Below are 20,903 nucleotides of genomic sequence, written 5' to 3'. Positions count from 1 at the left end.
GGAGTAAAAAACTTATAGCTTGTTCGGATTATTTTTTCTTGGTACTTATAGCATGTTCGAGTTTTATTGCATATGGTTTCAGCAGAAGTTTATAATAGCTCTTTTAACTTCGTCTAAGTGTGTATGTAATTTACCTGATCTTTTAAAAATATATAATTACTTATTTATAAGATTTTTAAAAATAAAAAGTAAAGTATAATTTCTTCTAAAATATTCACTTTCAAACACAAAATTAAATCATTATTTTAAAATTCTAATATGACATCCAAACATACTATAATGTCGATAGTTGTATGTAAAAAAGAAAATGAGTAAGTATCATATATTTCATATCAATTATTGATATGGTCAAAATATTTTTAATATCTCACATTGATTAATAATTTGATCAAAATGTAGTAAATAAGGGGAAAACAATTCTTATTTTGCAAGGTGATTTTGTAAGGTAAAGTTATACTAACTTTACCTTCTTAAAATAGTATCATAATAATATTTCGTTAGAGTTCATCCGAACATACTATAATGTCGATAGTTGTATGTAAAAAAAGCAAATGAGTAAGTATCATATATTTCATATCAATTATTGATATGGTCAAAATATTTTTAATATCTCACATTGATTAATAATTTGACCAAAATGTAGTAAATAAGGGGAAAACAATTTTTATTTTACAAGATGATTTTGTAAGGTAAAGTTATACTAACTTTACCTTCTTAAAATAGTATCATAATAATATTTCGTTAGAATTCATCTTAACAAAACTAAACAATGGTCTTAATGGACAGTTGCAAAATGGGTGAATCAAGTAGTCATGAATAAGGAGTCAAAAAACTAAACAATGGTCTTAATGGACAGTTGGAAAATGGGTGAATTAAGTAGTCATGAATAGGGAGTAAAAAAACCTAAACAATGGTCTTAATGGATAGTTGGAAATTTCATATAATTTTTCCACGGAATTTTTCGTCAAAAATTATAATTTTTTTTTAATTTTAATAAATTTATTAATGTAACAACCCTCATATTTGGGTTCTCAAGAGTTCTATTTCACAATATTTCACTGTTTAGCGTGTTTTATCCTTACTTGTGCAATTTCTGAGAGACTTCCTGAACGTTAAGCACGCTTAACTGTGAAGTTCTGATGAGTAAGCTACCGAAATGTATATGTATGTTGTCAGTATAACTTGTACAAATTAATTCATTTAAGTCATCCTCAAATATACAATATCATATTTGTACTATAATAATAATATATAATAATTTTATATTACGAATAAAAATAAAAATAAAATAATAATAATAATAATAATATATTTAATTATTCTTTATTTATATGTACTAACTTTTATAATTAACATCTACTTATTTCTATTTAAAATTATAATTTAAATTATTTAATTTTATAATTTATAATGATAATATATTTTATAAAATTATAAATATTTATTTATTACATACTTATAAATTAAATTTTAATATTTTAAATAAATTATTAATTAATTTAATATATTTATTTACCTTAAATCAAACATATAAAATTCAAAAAATGTATTTATCCTTTTTTTTTCTTTTCTAATTATTAACTTTTAATAAAATACTAACTTAAAATCTTATCTAATTATATATAATATTCTCATATCAAATTTAAAACCAGATATTAGTTATAAAAAAAATATTAAGATCATATAGTAAATTGTCAATAAAATTTTAGTTAAATCATTTAAAATAATTAATGTTTCAATTATATTGTTAATTAGCAAATAATTTATTTCAAAACTATTAATTTTTTTAATATTAATTATTAGTAAAACTTAATAACTTTTAATTTAACAATTAATTGGATCGACGAAATTCAACACATACACATACACACACACACACACACACACACATATATATATATATATATATATATATATATATATAATGTGACTTTTACTAAGTATTACACCACTCAATAACTTTATATTAAATGTGAATTTGGTAAATCCAACTATTAGATTGAAAGTTCATATCTTTTATAGATTATATATACAAAACGTTATATTAATCCATGATGATTTGATACTTCATTTTTATAAAACAAAATTGATGTAATATATTCATTTCAAAATACACTAAAATATGAACACTTTGATTATGTTCCAGTTGTTGTTCAATTTTAACAAAATTTGATATACACGTATAAAGTGATATGAACTTTCAATTTAACGGTTGGATTTACAAAATTCACATTTAATATAAAGTTATTGAGCGGCATAATACTTAGTAAAAGTTACACCGGTATAATTATAACCCCCTATATTATATATATACATGTATACACATATATTTGTGTTTTTTATTTATTATATACGTTGATTGAAAAAATCAAAATAGTAAAATTGTATACATTGATTAAAAAAATCAAAATAATAAAAATCAGAAGATTTATATTCCATTTAGAATTGTTATTATAAGATATATTTTAAACTAAATTATGTAAAAATATATATTAGATATTAAAAACATATTTATATCATAAATAAATTAAACTTTATTTTTATAAAATTTAACATATTAATTTTTATATTTTTAATAGTGTTAAATTATTATAAAATGAGTCTTTATGATTGTAGTTCTACCCAAACATTTAAAAAATGTCTATGATAGATAAATAAGTCATACTTAAGATATATATTTTTAAAGAAAGTTAGGTTCAAACCAACTAAATTATAATAAAATATAGTGTGCCCTATTTTATTTTCATCTTTAATACTAATCGTAGATATAAAAAACTTGTAATAAATAATTATAATATATATTTATACCTTTAAAAGATATATAAAATTTTTAATACTACAAATATATATAAGAAATTAAAAATAATAAATTAAAAATAATAAATTAAAAATAAGAAATTAAAAATAAGATTTGAAAATAATAATTAAAAATAAGAAATTTCCGACGGATTTATATTTCCGTCGGAAATTTCTGACAGAAATATAAATCCGTCGGAAATTTTCCATCAGAAATTTACATTTTTGTTGTAGTGATACTAACTTTACCTTCTTAAAATAGTATCATAATAATATTTCGTTAGAGTTCATCTTAACAAAACTACTTTTGTAATGTTGATTTTGAGTCTATAGTGACCCGAAAGCACATGATATAATAGGCTCAACAACAATCATTAAAATAAATTTTGATACTAACTTAAGATAATGAATTTGATTCTAATTCAATCTTACAAAATTAACTTATATTGTGAGGGTTCCTTTATACTTATATAATATATATATATATATATATATATATATATATATATATATATATATATATATATATATATATATATATATATATATATATCCATAATAAGCCAATGTAGAATAAAAAGGAGTCAAATCCACTTTTCTAAGGTGATATTAAAATAATATTCCTCACTTTATAAATTAATTTTGTAAAGTAGGGTTAGACTCATAATCAATATTTTAAAATGCTACCAAAATTTATCATAGTGAATGTTATTTTGTTTATCAATGTCATTATCAAACCACCTGTAGATGTCCAATCTTGCTAACTTCACTCTCAAGATGCCCAATCCTTAGCATGAGAGAGATATATTGAAGATTTCATATTGGTTAGTGATGAGTAAAGCATAGTATATACGTGGAAAGCAATATTCACTTTACAAGTTTGCTTGGTAAGGTTGAGTTAGATTCAAATTCACTTTACATATTGTGTAATTTTTAAGGCTTACAAATATTGAGTCTTTTTTTTTTTATATAGTTGTGGACTCCATTAAACATGTTGTGTGTGGTCTAATTAGACAAGGAAAATGCTCCCTACACTCAATATTTTTCCTAAATACCTAAATTACCCTTATGGTGTGTTTGGATGGAGAATTTTACAAATTCAAGGAATTTTAAATTCTTGGTATTTGAATTACTTTGATTTCAATTTCTATCATTCTTAAAATATTTTGTTTGGATAAGTCAATTCAAATTTATCAAATTTTAAATTGTTAGGTTGGATATGATAATTTGATTCTATCATGATAAAATTGATTTTAAAAATATATTTATATGTTGAGATTTTTAAATTAAATTTTATAAAAACAAATATTTGCTAATTTTTAAATATTTAATAATTTTAAAAATTAATATTAGATAATATTTAATAATTTTAAAAATATTTTTAAATATTCAATAATTAAAAACATGAAGAGATAAGAGATAAGATAAAATATATAAGTGAAATAAGAAGAAAAAAATATGAGGAATTTCAAATTCTTACTCTTTTGGGAGAATTTGAAATTCTACTATTTCAAGGAATTTCACAAATGCTTGAATTTCAAATTCCTTATAAATTCCTCATCCAAACAAGATATTTCACCTCAAAGAATTTGAAATTCTTCAAATAAATGAATTACTCCATTTAAATTCTCCATCCAAACACACTATTAAATTTTTTGAAACATCCATTTTACTTTTCTAGGAATGGATGTCCTGGAACACAATATACCAATCCAAATTAAGTATTCTAAAAACAATATATACTTCTAGTTTAGGTGTTTTGGGGTACAATTTATGCGTTTGCATTGGGTGTTTTAGAAAATAATATATGCATTTAGATTAGGTATTCTAGAATACAATATATACATCCAGATTAGGTATTCTAGAATACAATATATACATCCAGATTAGGTGTTCTGAGGCATAATATATATGTGTTTAAAAGGAGTGTTCTAGAATACATATACCATCTTGAAATGATTGATCTACAAAGACCAATCCAGAGTCAGAATTATTCATTCTAGATTAGTTGTTTTAGAAATTGAGAGGGTGCACACATTACATTTCAGATTGGTTAAAATCCATTATGAAAAAAAATAGGCCACGAAGCTAATGGAAGATGTGGGAGATGAGCAATGGAAAAGAAAGAGGTAAGAACGAGTTCTTTTGGAAAGTGATGAAGGAAGAAAGTGTATGAAAAGTAAGTAAGAGTTACAATGAATTAAACAAACTAAAAAATAGTTTAAAATTCAATTTGATAATTAACTTATAAAACTTGATTCATAAATCAAATAAATTAAATTTGAGCTAAAAATTAAGGTCGATAAATAAATAAACCAAATTTCAATTATGTATAATTTAACTTATTTAGTTCATGAATTGATTTGATATATAAATATATAATTTATATAATTGACTTTCTATTTAATTTTAAATTAATAAAAATTAAAAAAATCTTTAAAACTTAGGTATAAGTTAATAATAATAAGAAGAATAATAATAATAATAAGAATAATAAAAATGAATATTTTAGTATTTCATTGTTAAGGATTAGTTTTTTTTATTTTATTTTATGAAAGGTGATATAGTTTTTATTATGTAAGTTTTGATTGTAATTATATTTTTTAAAAGTTATATTTTGTATATATTATGCTTTTTCTTTTTAAAAAAAACTAGTAAATAATTCGTGCAAATGCACGAGTGATTATTAATTTAAATATTATTTTTCTTAGTACACCTTATAAAATAAGTATTGATATAAGACATTTATGTTTAACTAGAACACAAAAGTATTGTTCTTTATATATTTTATCAAAATTACAAAATCTTAAGTAAGTGCTTACGAAAGAGGGGAAGATCAAAAAGGACAAAACTTAAATTGTGCATGAAAATTTAACATGAATGAAGCTACTTCGTAAATAACATTTATCCAAAAGTTCTATGGTCAAACTTCAATCATACAGCAACATATTTAATCCTATAAATAAATAATAATAAAAAGCTTATTAAAAGATGTAACAATAAATAGTGCATTAAATTTAATAGCTATCATGCATTATAAATGTGTATCAAATTAACATTGTCAATGACAACTTATAATTAAATACATTAAAAAGGATTATTAAAACAATTTTCATGTAAGATTCAAATGACTAAAAGTTTAGATATGATAAATATTTAAACGACAACAAGTTAACTTATTAACAGTTATTTTATCTGAAATTTATTATTAAATTAAAATTTTAAATTTTATATGATTAAAATAAATTAACTTTTAATTCATATGATTTAAATTAATGAGTTCAATTGAATTATTAGCAAGATTAAATTAACTTGAGTTCGAATTAAAAAAGAAAAGTTTCTATTAAATACAAATTGAGTTCTAGATTAATTAAATATTATTGAGTCAAGTTAAAGTGTATCAAATTTAACTTAATTGAACTCATTTTTTACCTTAAAAGAAAAAGATATTTTTAGAAGATTAATGAAATGATTCAGGGGTTGAGAAAATAAAAAGGTGCATGGAGCATTTGCCTTACGCTGGTTGTAAAAAAGCAATGATAAAATCCATACAAACAGAAGCAGAGTGATGCTCTAAAAAGAAGACACAAGAAAGTAAAATTGGATTTTCAGTTTCATTTCTAAAATCCATACACCAAAGACAAGCATTGTCCAATTTGTTAAACAACAAAATAGATGGATTGGATAAAAGTCCCATCCATTATCAGTCTTTTAAATGCTTTAGATCAGATCAATTATGGTTTTATTCTGTTCAACGAGATTTTTTTGCTCACCCTTAATTCATATATACACTTCAGCATGTGCTTTTGAAATATTTTTATTTAAAAATGGTATAAATAACTTTCAAATTCATTTTAAAAAAAGAATTATTTTTGTTTTAATTCTTTGTATTATTCTATTTTAGTTTTTAAATATTTTTTCATTTTTCTTTGATCATTGTCTTTACTCTATCTTTTTCGCACTTAATTAGTGATTCATAGAGAAAACTTTATCACACAAATTACTTTTACAAAAAATAAAATACATAATACTTCCTAAAATATAAAGATTAAAATAAAAGAAAATTTTATTAAAAGTCTATATTCCTAAAGAAATTCAAAAAAATAATATCATAAACTAAATTGAAAAGAAAAGGTTTAAATATACATTTAGTTTATGTAATACACCTTTTTTTAGTTGGCTCGTTATAAAATTATTTTTTAAATAAACTTTTAAACTTTAAATTTTCATTTTGATTCTTCTTATTTTAATTCAATCTTCACAATATATTATTTATTTTGAACTATCATTTTTTTCAAAAATGATAAGAATTAAAATCAAATTATTCACGTATTATAATAATAATAATAATAATAATAATAATAATAATATATTACAAAGACTAGAAGAAAATAATAAAAACTAAAGTAAAAAGTAAAAAACTGAAAGTGTATTTAATGAAAAAAAAAGTATTATGTTGAGTATAATATTCCTTTACCCCCATCTACACATAATCGCCTTGCTGACATTTTTTTAGGTGTCGTGTCGCACATGCAATGGTTTTTAGTAACACCTCTCTCGAAATATGAAATTGCTCAACCAAAGTGCAATCCGGTAAAAAAAAAAAAAAAAATTAATCTGCATCATTTTGATAAATTGTTATAAATTCGGTAATGATTTTGTATAAGGCGTGAACGGTCGCGTAAAATGTGAAGAAGAAAATGTGATTATACTCTTAATTTTGTCCAGGTAAAAATTAAGAGACATCTGCGTAATATTCTCATTTAATTTCTGTTTCACGAATTTAAATTAGTGACCATAATATATTGAAGAAGAAAAAGAAGCAAAAGTGTGATGAATTGAACATCAAGCATCTAGTAAAGGTGGAAAAAAGCAGGAAATGGTTACATGAGTGCAAAATAGTGTTGTAAGAAAGAGAAAAAGTAAAAAAAAGTTAGATTTAGAAATTACAAGACAGAAGAGTAACCAAGATTCAAGGCCAAAGAACAAAATCCAGAGACACCATGGAGTCCATAGGATTGTCCAGCAGTGTGTGTTGAGTTTTGCTGTTGGTGTCAGTCTGATGATCTTTGGAGGGTTTTGTGAGAGCACAAGAGGTGGTAAGGGTGAAATTAGAAGAAGGGTATGCTGATAAGAGAGCTGCAGCATCCCACTGATCATGATTCCGAACGAGTTCTGAAAAGAGAAGCACCAGCGAAGCCATTCAAGATCAAGACGAAGATTTGTTAATTGGATTTGAATATTTGATAATTGATGGGTCAGACCAAAAACTTTTAATGTTATATATAAAGAGAGAGACATGAGTTGAGTGAAAAGTGGACACAGATTGATGTTGTTTTGTTTCTGTTGGCCAACTTGGTTTGCTGTTTACAAGGAAAGAAAGAAAGAAAACTGTGGTTGTATTATGTTACTGTTGCCGCTGATTTCCTCTCTCTTCCCAATTCTATCTCAAAATTCGTATATTATTTTACACAAATAATATATATTAAATATTATATGTTAATTAAAATTATATATAAATATATAGTCATCAAAATAAAACTTTGGACTTTGATGTTTAAATTATTACATATACGTTTTATAGAAAGATATTGAATGGAATTTTAAATTTTATTTTTAAATAAGTAAATATTTTTCCGTGTAAGAGGTGGGAAAAAAAAAAGTATATTATACTGAACATGTATTTTAGACCATAAATATAAAAACGGAATTAATATTAATAATTATAAAATATCTTCTAGAACAAGTACTGTAAATCAAAATCTGAATTATGAAATTACTTTATATCATCCAAATCACTGAATCCATTTCCTAACTCTCCGTGGTTTTGATTGCTGAAGCACTGAAACAAACCTGTTGGAATTTTATAATGATTTGATCCCCCTAAACGGATAAACCAGAAGGAAAGCTCTAAGACTTATATATATATATATATATATATATATATATATATATATATATATATATATATATATATATATATATATATATATCACTATTAATTAATAATATATCTCTTTTATTACTATTTTCTTTATTTATTACTTAAATATTTTTTCAAAAAAAAAAAACTTTCATAAAAGTACCTATCAAAAAGTATATCTTGTATTTTCTATAAATTTTAAAACTATATTTTAGCACTCACCTTCAACTTGTAAAAAAAAAATATATTACTGAAAAGTATTTTTCAAAATAGAAAGATATATACTTTTGGAAAGAGAAATAAATTTACTTTCAAAAATATTTTTAAAAGTATTATTTTATATTATAATATCACTCACCTCCAACTTGAAGAAAAAAATATTTTATAGAATATAAATATATACTTTCATAAAGTATTTTTTAAAAAATAAAAATATATTTATAGGAAGTATTTTTTAAAAGAGCAAAAACATTTCTCTTCCAAAAAAATACTTTTCAAAAGCTTATTTTAAGAATCATAAAATATGATTTATATAAAAATAAAAATATATATTATTTTTAATCATAATTCATCGTAAAATTTTTAACAAGTCATATTTTTGAAGATGATGTCTCAAAAAAAATTTGTAACCTTATACTTAATGTATGCAATATTAAAAATGAAGTGATAAAATAGGATGTAAAAATATTAAAGTTGAGATTAAAAAAATAAATTTTAAAAAATAATAAACATTACCAACGAATGCTTTGATTGTTAGAAAAAGATTAAGGAAAAAAAAAAAAAAGAGTTACAAATGAAAGGTAATGGAAGAAAAAGATGAGCGGAAGAGACGTGGAAAAAAAAAGAAGATAATTTTTAAAAATAAAATTTATTTTAAAAAGATATTTAATTTTTTTTTAATAAATCTATGAATGGTTTCAATCACTTATTTTTTTAGTAGAAAATATTTTATTAGTGATGTTAACAGAGATTGTACTGGGTGAAAACCTGATTAGGGATAGCAAATAAACTCGTACTCGTGGATAATACCCGAATCCATCTTAAATTTAACGGGGAATACCCAGTTTGATCGGGTACGGGTACGGGTAAAATCCGATAAATTACACCGGGTACGGGTACGGGTATATATATATTTGCCTCATACCCGTACTCGTACCCGATTTAATTATATTAAAAAAATTAATATTTTATTATGTGTAATTATTTATTATAATGTGAAATATTTATAATTGTGTAATTATTAAAAAATCTTTTGATTAAAATATGAGATAAAGAAATAATCTAATTATAATTATAATATAATAGAAAAATAATTTAAAAATATTATGTATTTTTTGCAAAAAAAATAAAATAAATTTACGAGTACGAGTACGGGTATACCCGATACCTGACGAAGACGAAGATGGAGATGAAAATCACATACCTGATGAGTACGTGTATGGGTACGGGGATGAGTTTGTATCGCGGGAACGGGGACGGATATCATAAAACCCGTACCCAACCTGCCCATTACCATCCCTAAACCTGATAGATTAGGGGAACAAAAAATTAACCACCCCATAAGTGCTCTAAACACCCCAACTATGAATACCTACTATCATCATTTTCCTGCTTCAGTTAGAATCCAAACGGAAGCAGGTGAGGTCTTTATATATATATATATATATATATATATATATATATATATATATATATATATATATATATATATATATATATATATATATATATATATATATATATATATATATATATATATATATATATATATATATATATATATATATATATATATATATATATAATTTCACAGCGGATAAATTTTTAAGGTTAAATATATATAGAAAAATTTATATTTAATATATAAGAGTTGATATATATGATAATATAATTAATTTAAAGTTTAAATATAAATAATATATTATAATTACATAATAATAATTGCGAGACAATTTAAATGAAAAAATATTTAAGGGTCTATCCATTGTGAGAAAAATTCAGTATCACAATGTACTAGAAAAAATTATGCCCACATCATTTTTGAAATCCATTATATTCTACTTCTCATTATTGAGTAATGTAATTCAAATATATGATTCATGTATCGTCTAGTTTGTACATATATATAGTGTAAATGGTTGGAACAAGAAAGGAAAAGACTAATGGAAAGGTGGTAAGAGTGGTGAAGCTGGTGACTCATCACATGGAAAAAATCAATGTCAAACTAAATATGATAAAGTTGACGATTAAACAATCCATCTTTAAGATATTGGAAAAAGAAGTTTGATAAGATGAAAATCAAGTGTTACAATTGCCTAAATTGGGGGCATTTTGCAAAAGTGGCAAAGGAGAAAAGGGAAAATCTAATGTTTATGATTAGCTTCTTCACAAGCAATGTGTCAAATTTTATAATTAGAGTCACTGTTTGAAAAGTTAAAAATTGAGTACAAGAAACCAATACAATTGTTTGTTGACAACAAGTCATCTATAAGCTTGGCCAAGAATTTAATTGCACATGAAGAAGTAAGTATATAGAGACTAACTTTCATTTCTTGAGAGACCAAGTGAGCAAGGGTAAATTGGAGTTGGTTTATTGTTGTACTAAGTTATATAGGTTACATATGTTTTTACTAAACCACTAAAGGCAGATAAATTCAAGGAGTTAAGGGGGATGCTAGGAGTTGTGTCTTTAGAACATTTGAATTAAAGGGGAGAGTTGAGTAGTGTAATTCAAATATATAGTCTATATGCATAGTTTGCGTGTTTAGTTAGTACATACAAAGTGCACATGTAGTTTTATGGTATAATCTGTAGGTATCGTCTATATACCTTAGTCTATCAATGTTAAATATTTGTATCATCTGTCAATGTACTCTATAAATACGTGTTTGTATTATTATTCATTAATAATAAGGAATGAGTAATCATATATAATACACAAGTGTGAGAAAAAGGTTTTTCTCTACTTAATTTTCACTCCCTATGTTATGAATGTGTGCGTTTATATGTATCTCATCCCCAACACTCAACCAATGCTGTGAAGTCAATTATGATACTCATTTTTTACTTCTTTAATCTAACGAGAAGCAATTATATGCACACGCTAGGAGATATGAGTGCCTTTCCCACGTTAGTATTCATTAGTACAATACTTCAAACTTACAAAACTTGTTATACCTCATGAGTGTAGTATACAAGGATGTAAAAAAAATGTATCTATGTATATCCGCGAAAAAAATCTACTATAAGTAGAAAATAAATATTATAAATGAGTATTCACAGATAACAAATGCAATATTTTTTATACCTGCATGTTGGTAGGACAAGTACGGATATCATAATATATATACATGTGGGTACCCACTAATATTCAATTACATAATTACATATTAAATTTATTTAAACTTATAAAAAGAAAATACTTTAACAATTAAATTTAATGTTTAAATTGAAGAGTCTTGATTAATAAAATTATGTATAATAATTCAAAATTTGACTTTTAAACTATTATTTTTTTAAAAAATTATTAGAATAAATATTAATTATTATTAAAATATTTTTAAATTTTTATTTATTTTATTTTAAAATAAATATCTATAAATGCTTATTTAACAGATATTCATAAATTAAATATTTATCCGGTAATGAGTAAAAAATTACTATTCATATCCATCCCACCTTTTTGAGTGTTAACATTCTTAGTTGTGTATGACCAGCAACGGGCCTTCTTAGGGACCGAGGGAGGCACGGCTCTCCCAAATTTTTCTAATTTATATATATATATATATATATATATATATATATATATATATATATATATATATATGTATATATATTTAATATTATATTTATATGATTATTTTATAAAATGATTGGTGAATGATAATATTTTTTAAGATTTTATTATTACGTATGTTTATTTTGAGTTAAAAAAAAATTATATTATTTTTTTAATTAATAAAATATTTATATATAAAAAATATTAATTTGACACCTCTAAATATTTTATCCAAGTTCCGTCACTGTGTATGACTAGGGATGGCAATGGGGCCTCATGGGGGCGAGTACTAGTAAACCCGCCCCCGCCCCGTTGAATAAAAATTGGCCCCATACTCACCCTATATTCGCGCGGGTATCCATGAATTTCTTAAATACCCACGGATATCCATGAATATTTATAAATTTTTTAAGAAATTAAAAAAAATTATATTACAAATAATTTTAAGTTTATATTTAATGTCATTGAAATATTAAAAATAAAAATTTAATGTTAATTTTGAACTTGTATTTATCGTTAATTTTATTGAAATAATAATAAAAATACAAGATAATCAATAACTTAAAATATATCAATCTCACAAATAAGTTAATGTCTCATCACAAAGCTACAATAATTCAATCTCATAATTCCAAATAAAAGTAAACAACTTAAAATACATAAATTTTATTGGTCCAATCAAAGATAGAAAATTAATCAAATTACATCCAACATAATTCTATAACATGCTTAACACATGTTGGCAACTTCATCAACCTCACTTTTGTAAGAAAATAATATGAGAGAGTGTAGTTTTAAGGTTATGTGATACAAGGATAATTATGATATTTAAGAAATATTATTAAACGGGTGCCCGCGGGTATGGATATCATCATACCCGCCCCCGCCCCGTTTATAAACGGGTAAAAATTTATCCGTTCTCATTATCCACAGGTACCCAATTAACCTATCTATTTATTATCCATAGCAGATTTTACCTACAAATATTTGCCGGTACAAGTATTTTTGTCATCCCTGACTTACTGTTTCATGCTAGAAGGACTCGTATCTACCAAATAATTTATCAGTCAGGTTTTTAAGTTTTTAAGACTATGAAATATAATCTTTGTCCCAAAAAAAGAAATAAGACTATAGTTTATAATATTTGCGTAGCAATAACAGGTGGTACGCAAAAAACGAAACTGGGCATGCAAACCAACGAAACGAAACCATCAATATTTTTCTGTGGTTTGGGCCGTTTCGCTGAAAGGTCAAAGGTTATCCAACACTAATCCTTTCCTTTTTCTTTCTTTTCCTTTCCTTTCCTTTCTCTAATCAAATGGAATGAGAGAATTTTTTAGATTATTTATTTATTTATTTTAATTTGTAATTATCACATGTATTTTTAAAATACTAATATTTATGTGTATAATTTCTAAAATAAATTATTTATATGTTCAAAAATATTTATTATATAAATTTTGAACTAATATAATTTATAAATTAGAATATATAATATTTATTTATGTGTATAATTTATTATAAAAATTATTTTATATAATAAATATTAACTTATGTCACTCACAAACTAAAATACTAATATATATCCTCAATTATGACATTATAAACTAGATTTTAGGTGCATGAATGGATCTCTAGACATCTTTCTCTATGTATGTAACCATATAGGCTCTAATTTATTTGGGAATAATATTATATATATTAAGATAATTTTTTACAACACTTATTTTACCACTCTCTCTATTATTAATTAAAAAAATAATAAATTTTAGTGAATTTTATCATTAAACTAAGAGATAAACTCATTAAAAGAGATATGAGATCTATAAAATTTATATTTTTTTAATAAATTTTAACCAATAAAAATGATAATGTTAAAAAAAAGTGTCACTAGAATTATTTTAATATCAAATTTCTTAAACAATGATTAACATCTACCATCTTAATATGTGTTTGGTTTAGGAAATTCTTTGTCAATTAGGTCTATAATGTTGGGAATGAAAAAAAAAATTAACAAAGAATTTCCTAATCAAAACGAACACTTTAGTTGTACTTGATGCGGTTATATACTCTCTCTCCTAATGGAATTGATTACTACCGCTGTTTTCTAAATATATAATGTTATTTTCATCATTATATTCCAAAAAATATTATTTCCATAAATAAACTTCGATAGCTTGGAACATACATTCTCCTATATTCATGGATCCTTATCAATTCAATTAGATTCTTTTGATCGTATTTGTTTTTCCACCATAAGTTTTATAAAACTCTGGAACTTCCGAATTTTGAGTATTTTGTTTTCAAGCAACTCATAATTAATATTCATCGATATTTCATAGAAACAGTGTACTGTTATTTGTAGTAGCAGTCTTAATTTTTTTTTTTTTTTGTGTTGTTAAACATTGTTATGGAAACATAGGTTAAGTTAAAAAAAATTGGCTTTATTAAATGCTTTAAATTATTTTAAAAAACTAATTTATTTTTATATATATAATAAATATTTTTTTATTAAAATTTTAGTTTTATTTTTCTAATCAATGTTAACAATATTTATGTATTATTTGGATAGAAATCTTTGCGGATAATTATTTATAGAAGAAAATAAAATAAATTGATTTTTTTTCAAAAATTTAAATCAACTTATGCTATTTAAGTTTTAAGTTTTATAAAAGCCTTATCATTTAACTTATTGATTTTAACTTGTAATTTTTTTATTATTAATTTATTTTTATAAATATTTAGAACATATAGGAGTATAATGTTCTCCTATATAAATAATGTTCTTTTTTAATCTAAAATAGAGACGATGTAATACTCTTTTACTTAATGATTGGACGATATTAGAGACCGAGTAAAATTTTATCACAATTAATTGGGATAAATGAAAATTTAATCTTAATATTATTTAATTATAACAGCCAGGGTATCCAATGTGAAAAACTTTATCAACATGATTCGTTCTACTATAGTCAATGACTCAAGAAGGTAGATAAACATTTTTGTTAAGCCTTAATTTATTGTGTTGGAATAAGAATTTTTTTTTGTGGTTTTTTATTTATTTAAAAAAAGCATTATATTGGAACAAGCAATTTAATCACAATAAGTCACTAGTACCATGTAATAGTAATACTGGTAATTTAAATATTTATTTCTTTAGGATAATATACAACCAAACATAACCAAAGCACTGGGGTTACAAAACAACCAAACCAGAGTATTAGCACTCGAAATAGAAACCAGAAACACGCACAATTTCTCTCTCACTATTTTTTTTTCCTTTTCTGTTTTCTCACTCATAAATATAGATCACAAGAAAGAAAGAAAAAAAGGCACACCCCTCACTACTATGGTCTCATGCACCTGCAACAGACACGAAGAAAAAAAAACATCAGAACATATATATATATAGCAAATGTCAGTAATTATTTTGAAAATTCCTAATTCATATATCCATTTCTCATATTTCATTTTTTTAATGTTTTTTCTTTATCTTTTATCACTTACTTCTAAATATATGCCATTTTTTTTTGTTTTTATCTTCCTTTCTCTTCTTATGTCTGTGTACACTTCTCATTATCCGTTTTATAATAGACTATACTTGCAGAGGAGCAAAAATCGATTATCATAATATTCTCCAATATACCTGTCTAGAAAATAAAATTTCGACGAATAATCCCATGATTATAAGACAATTATAAAAAGTAAAAATTTAAATATAATATATGTCGGTATAAAATTAGGTTTTCATGTTAATAATATATGTATTAGTAAAATGAAACTTCTAATTGAAAAAATTCACACCATATATAAACTTTATTCTTATAAAAAAGTTGACATGTTAATTAAAACCAAGAACATAAATTTCGTAATTCACCATTCATCCAAGTCCTAAAGTAGAAAAACATAACAAGTCAAAACAAAAGTTAACCTTACCTTAAGATGATCTAATCACTGTCACTGCTGCTGCTGTCATGGCCATGGTCATGGCCATGTTCATCCTTCTTCTTCTCTTTCTTCTTCTTCTTCTTCTCACCCTCTCCCTCACCATGGATCTTGTCCTTGATCTTGTCTATGAACCCTTCTTTGTGCTCTTCACCATGGTGCTCTCCCTTGTGCTCTCCATACCCATGAGGCTGCTCCCCTTTGTGTTCACCATGATGCTCCCCACCATACCCATGATGTTCTCCTTTGAACTCACCATGTTCACCATGATGCTCTCCCTTGTATTCTCCACCATGGTGCTCCCCCTTGTGCTCATCCTCTTTCTTGTGCCCTCCCACATGAAGGGTCTCCCCAATCTTGTGAACGATCCCTGACATTTTTTTTCTCTCTTTCACTTAATCACCTAATTCTCTCTTGTTTGCTTGTTTTTGCTATGTATAATCTCAAGGGGTTGATGGTATTTATAGCCGAGAAATGGGGGAAAAAGTAGAAGCATGGTTGATTTGTTAGGAAAAAAATAATGTCATCCTTTGAGAAGAAATTACGGGAATCACCATGAGCGTGTTCTTTACGTGTCATCATTTATAATTACTTTGCTTTCAAAAATATACTATCTGATGCATCACATATAACATCTTAACTTTAAAATATTTGTAGCAATTATAATGTTATTATAATCTTTTTTATTTTTTTTATGTTTTATTGGTATTTTTTTCGTTATAGTTTCTATAAAATGAAAAATAATTATTCACTGGTGTGAAGGTTTCTGACCAGCTAGCTATTATGATCATTAATGAACCACATTTATCTGCAATTTCTTAAAGAGTTAAGAATAGCCACAAATTATAATTACGGTCAGTTGATCCACCCCTTTAGTGGTTTAGGTGAAATTTACTGTAATTTATTAATATAAAAAGTTAGAAAGAAAACCACTATATATATATATAATATTTAACAACGTAATTATTATTATTTTTTGCTTGGTAACAGTTTTAGAGGTGCGAGGCAATTCAAAATAATCTGAATCATGAATTAATTAGACAATGACCTGGTAGAGGTTTTTGGCTTAAAATAAAACAGGTGTCGAGTGGTTAAGTTTGAGACAATTGAGTTGTTAAAATTTGGGCATTTGGAACCTAATCATAGCTTTTTTGGCGCAGTACGGAACCTATTGAGAGAAGGAGACAATGCTTACGAATTCTTAAGACTTAAGACATGAAAATGTTTAAGTTGGGATATGACCATGTGTTATGCAAATCATGACAATGTCTGTCCAAAGAGTTAGGTCCATTTAATCGGATAAGGCATGCAAAGTTTTATAAAGCTAATTACCCAACATTAGATTCTACTTTGGGATATATAGTCTATTTTTGCTTCATATTTTATTTCCTCATTTCAAAAATCAAAGGGAAAAAGTGGGAAGGTATTGTATGAGGACATATTCTAGTCCAAATCCATAACATGATTTTTCTCCTTTGCTTATAGTCCCTCTTTAATTTAAAACAAAATAAATTAAAGTGTAAAGGATAAAAGAGTAAAGAAATTATTTTGAAAAATACTCTAAAGCATGATGAATCAAATATCAAATGGGGTAGCGTGAAATGAGGAGGGTGATCGACCGACCATTATGGGCCATAAATGAAAAATTTAAAAGAGGATAAGATGGGCCCATAAACAGGGCCCACTTTCCGTATCTGAAGTAAAGAAAGTATGAAAGAACGTGATTTCAGAACCCCTTTCTTTTTTGTTACCGACTTAAATTTAAAATATGATTAAAGGAAGGTGTGAGAACCACTCTTTTTATTTAATAAGATTTTTTTTAAAAAAAAAAGATAAAATATCTCATTATTTAACGTAATCATAAGTAATCGTTATTAAAATGATATATAATATATATTTTTGATATAAAAGAAAATAAATAATTTAAAAGAGGATTTATTTGATGACGCGTGGATGCATATAAACTTGCCGACACGCGGAGAACGGTAGAAGAAACACTGACACTGACACTGACAATATTTATTTACAATATTCGTTCGTTTAATTTATTTTTTTTGTGGCGGAAAAAAAAATATCATTATTATTTTCCACACGTAGCATATACGCCAATTTCTTCCTACACCTATCAAATTATTTATGAATTAATTAATTATATATTGTTAGTGTAAAATTTTACATTAATAATTAATTATATCTTTTAATAAATTAATCACTTATAATTTTTTTATACTAACAATTAATCATATCTTTTAATAGTAATATTTATTTATTTAATAAAATAATAATAAAATAAATAATTTTAAAAGATATAATTAGTTGTCAGTGTAAAAGTTTTTATACTAACAGTATATAAATAATTAATTCTTCTTTTTTAAGTATGTCTTATCACTATAAATATATTTATTTTCAACAGTAACATAACACAATTAATAGATATAATTAATTATCAATATAAAAAAACTTTAGATACGCTATATAAGTGATTAAATCATTTGCACCTATTTTTGAAAATGTCTACGCCACCCTTCCTTTTTTATTCACCTTGCTGCTATGGGTCTTCATGCCATCAAATCAATTCCAACTCACTAAAATCAAACAATTAAATTTGTTCGAATTTTTTTAGTTTAATTTAAATTAAATTCAATATTAATTAGTTCATATATGAATTTACATATTTAAAATTTTGAATAATCCAAATCAAATCAAATAATAAATATAATTTTATTTTTTTTATTTTTCTTTAGTTAACAACTATCATGTATGTATAGTTTTTTTAAAGATAATTTTGTGTTGCGGTATGTATATTTTTTCATTCATATTCTCAAATATTTAAAGGAATTAAATAAAAAATACTTAAAATAAAAAATATATATTTTATAGAAAGTCATAATATAGTCAAGGTCATAAAAAATACTAATTTTTAATAAAATCAATGGGTACTTTCGTCAAAATCATGATACTCAAAATAAAATACTTAAAAAAACCAAAAAAAAAATTATATTTCAATATATTAAATGTTATCTTCACATTTGAAATTATTAAATAAAAAAAAAGACAAGAGAAATTATACTGTAAATCTATCCATTTAATTAATTTTTAACAATATATAATTTTAGTTAATGTTAAAAATCTATTTTTTTAAAAAAATTTAAAAAATTTATTAAATATTTGATGACTCGAACCAAACCAACCTAACAACCATTGAATTAGTTCAGATAGGGTTAAACAAAAACTATGAAATCAAAATCAAACAAAACTATCGATCAAGACTCATACTTACTTCTTTCTATCTTTTTATTTATAAAATGCATTATTAGGAAGATGGAAACTTGTACAAAGATTGGATGAGAAAATTTAGAAAAAAATACTACATGAGAACTAAATTTATTGAATTAGAATATTGATATCAAAATATCAATATTTATATTTTATTATAATTTTTTTTTGGTAAATTAAGTTCAAAAGCCAACTAAGATTAGGACAAGCCTTCAACTAAATTCATAATCACTTGTACAATTTTTTTAAGGTTATCCACTAAAAATGATACTCTAACTAATAAAGTATAATCTCAATTTAAACTCTTATAAGATATAAATTGACTAAGATAGACATCAAAATTCATAATCACTTGCACAATTGTTTACGATTATCCACTAAAAGTGATACTTTAACTTATAAAGTATAATCTCGATTCCAACTCTCCTAAATTCTAAACTCTAAACCATTATTAGATCAAAAGACAATCTTAGACCCCTCAAACCTTAAGTTTTAATGATAGCAAATATAGACATTTTTATAGAAAAAGGTTTTCATATCAAATAATAAGACAAATTGTTATAAGACAATTCATTCAAACGATTAGTTATCTTGACGTTAAGTCTAACAAACGAAGCATTTGACTTGTAAGACATATGTTTTGAATATCATTTATAATGTCTGATAACTAAATCAATTTTTCTTCACATGGTTCCTTAATATATCAAATTAAAAAAGCTTTTTCATTACTCACAAATAAGAAAAGAACAAAAGACATGTTTTTGCATAAAAAAGGACAAGTAGATCTCATAAATTGTGAAAATCCTCAAAAAAAGTTGCTTTGATCTGACACACATGGTTCAACTCTTTTGGTACTAAAAGATGATAAGTAGCTTCCATGGCCAAATAAAAAGTAATAATTTGATGAAACGTATTTAATGTACCAATGGATGCTTCTCCCCACAATGAAGAAGATGAAAAAAGATAAAACAAGTTTGTGAGAGATGTCAAAAATTTACAACGGTCATATTCATGAAACACCTATATAAGAAAGCTTAAAGGTTCAAAAAGTAGTGAGAACACACATTGTAAAAATTATATTCATTCTTTCTATTAATAAGTCTTGTACTTATTTGGTTGTATCATGTCTTGATAGTAAGATGAAACATTATCTTACCCAGCTTTAACTTAGTGTCATTGCTTTGA

At 24.2% G+C, this 20,903-nt stretch overlaps 1 protein-coding gene across 1 annotated transcript; it reads right to left on the bottom strand.

The window, feature by feature from the left end:
- Positions 1–15,618: 15,618 nt before the first annotated feature.
- Positions 15,619–16,893, bottom strand: LOC109816631 (uncharacterized). Its single transcript, XM_020381709.3, has 2 exons — positions 16,434–16,893; positions 15,619–15,860 (listed from the first exon to the last, which is right to left on the bottom strand). Exon 1 carries the CDS (start codon positions 16,817–16,819, stop codon positions 16,445–16,447), a length of 375 nt encoding a protein of 124 aa, XP_020237298.1. The 5' UTR covers positions 16,820–16,893; the 3' UTR covers positions 15,619–15,860; positions 16,434–16,444.
- Positions 16,894–20,903: the final 4,010 nt, after the last annotated feature.

Source organism: Cajanus cajan, chromosome 4 (genome assembly GCF_000230855.2).
Source record: "Cajanus cajan strain Asha chromosome 4, NIPB_CcT2T_4, whole genome shotgun sequence".
Lineage (NCBI taxonomy): Eukaryota > Viridiplantae > Streptophyta > Magnoliopsida > Fabales > Fabaceae > Cajanus > Cajanus cajan.
Note: the sequence above shows the minus strand (reverse complement) of the source record. Positions and strands in the feature narration are given on the sequence as shown.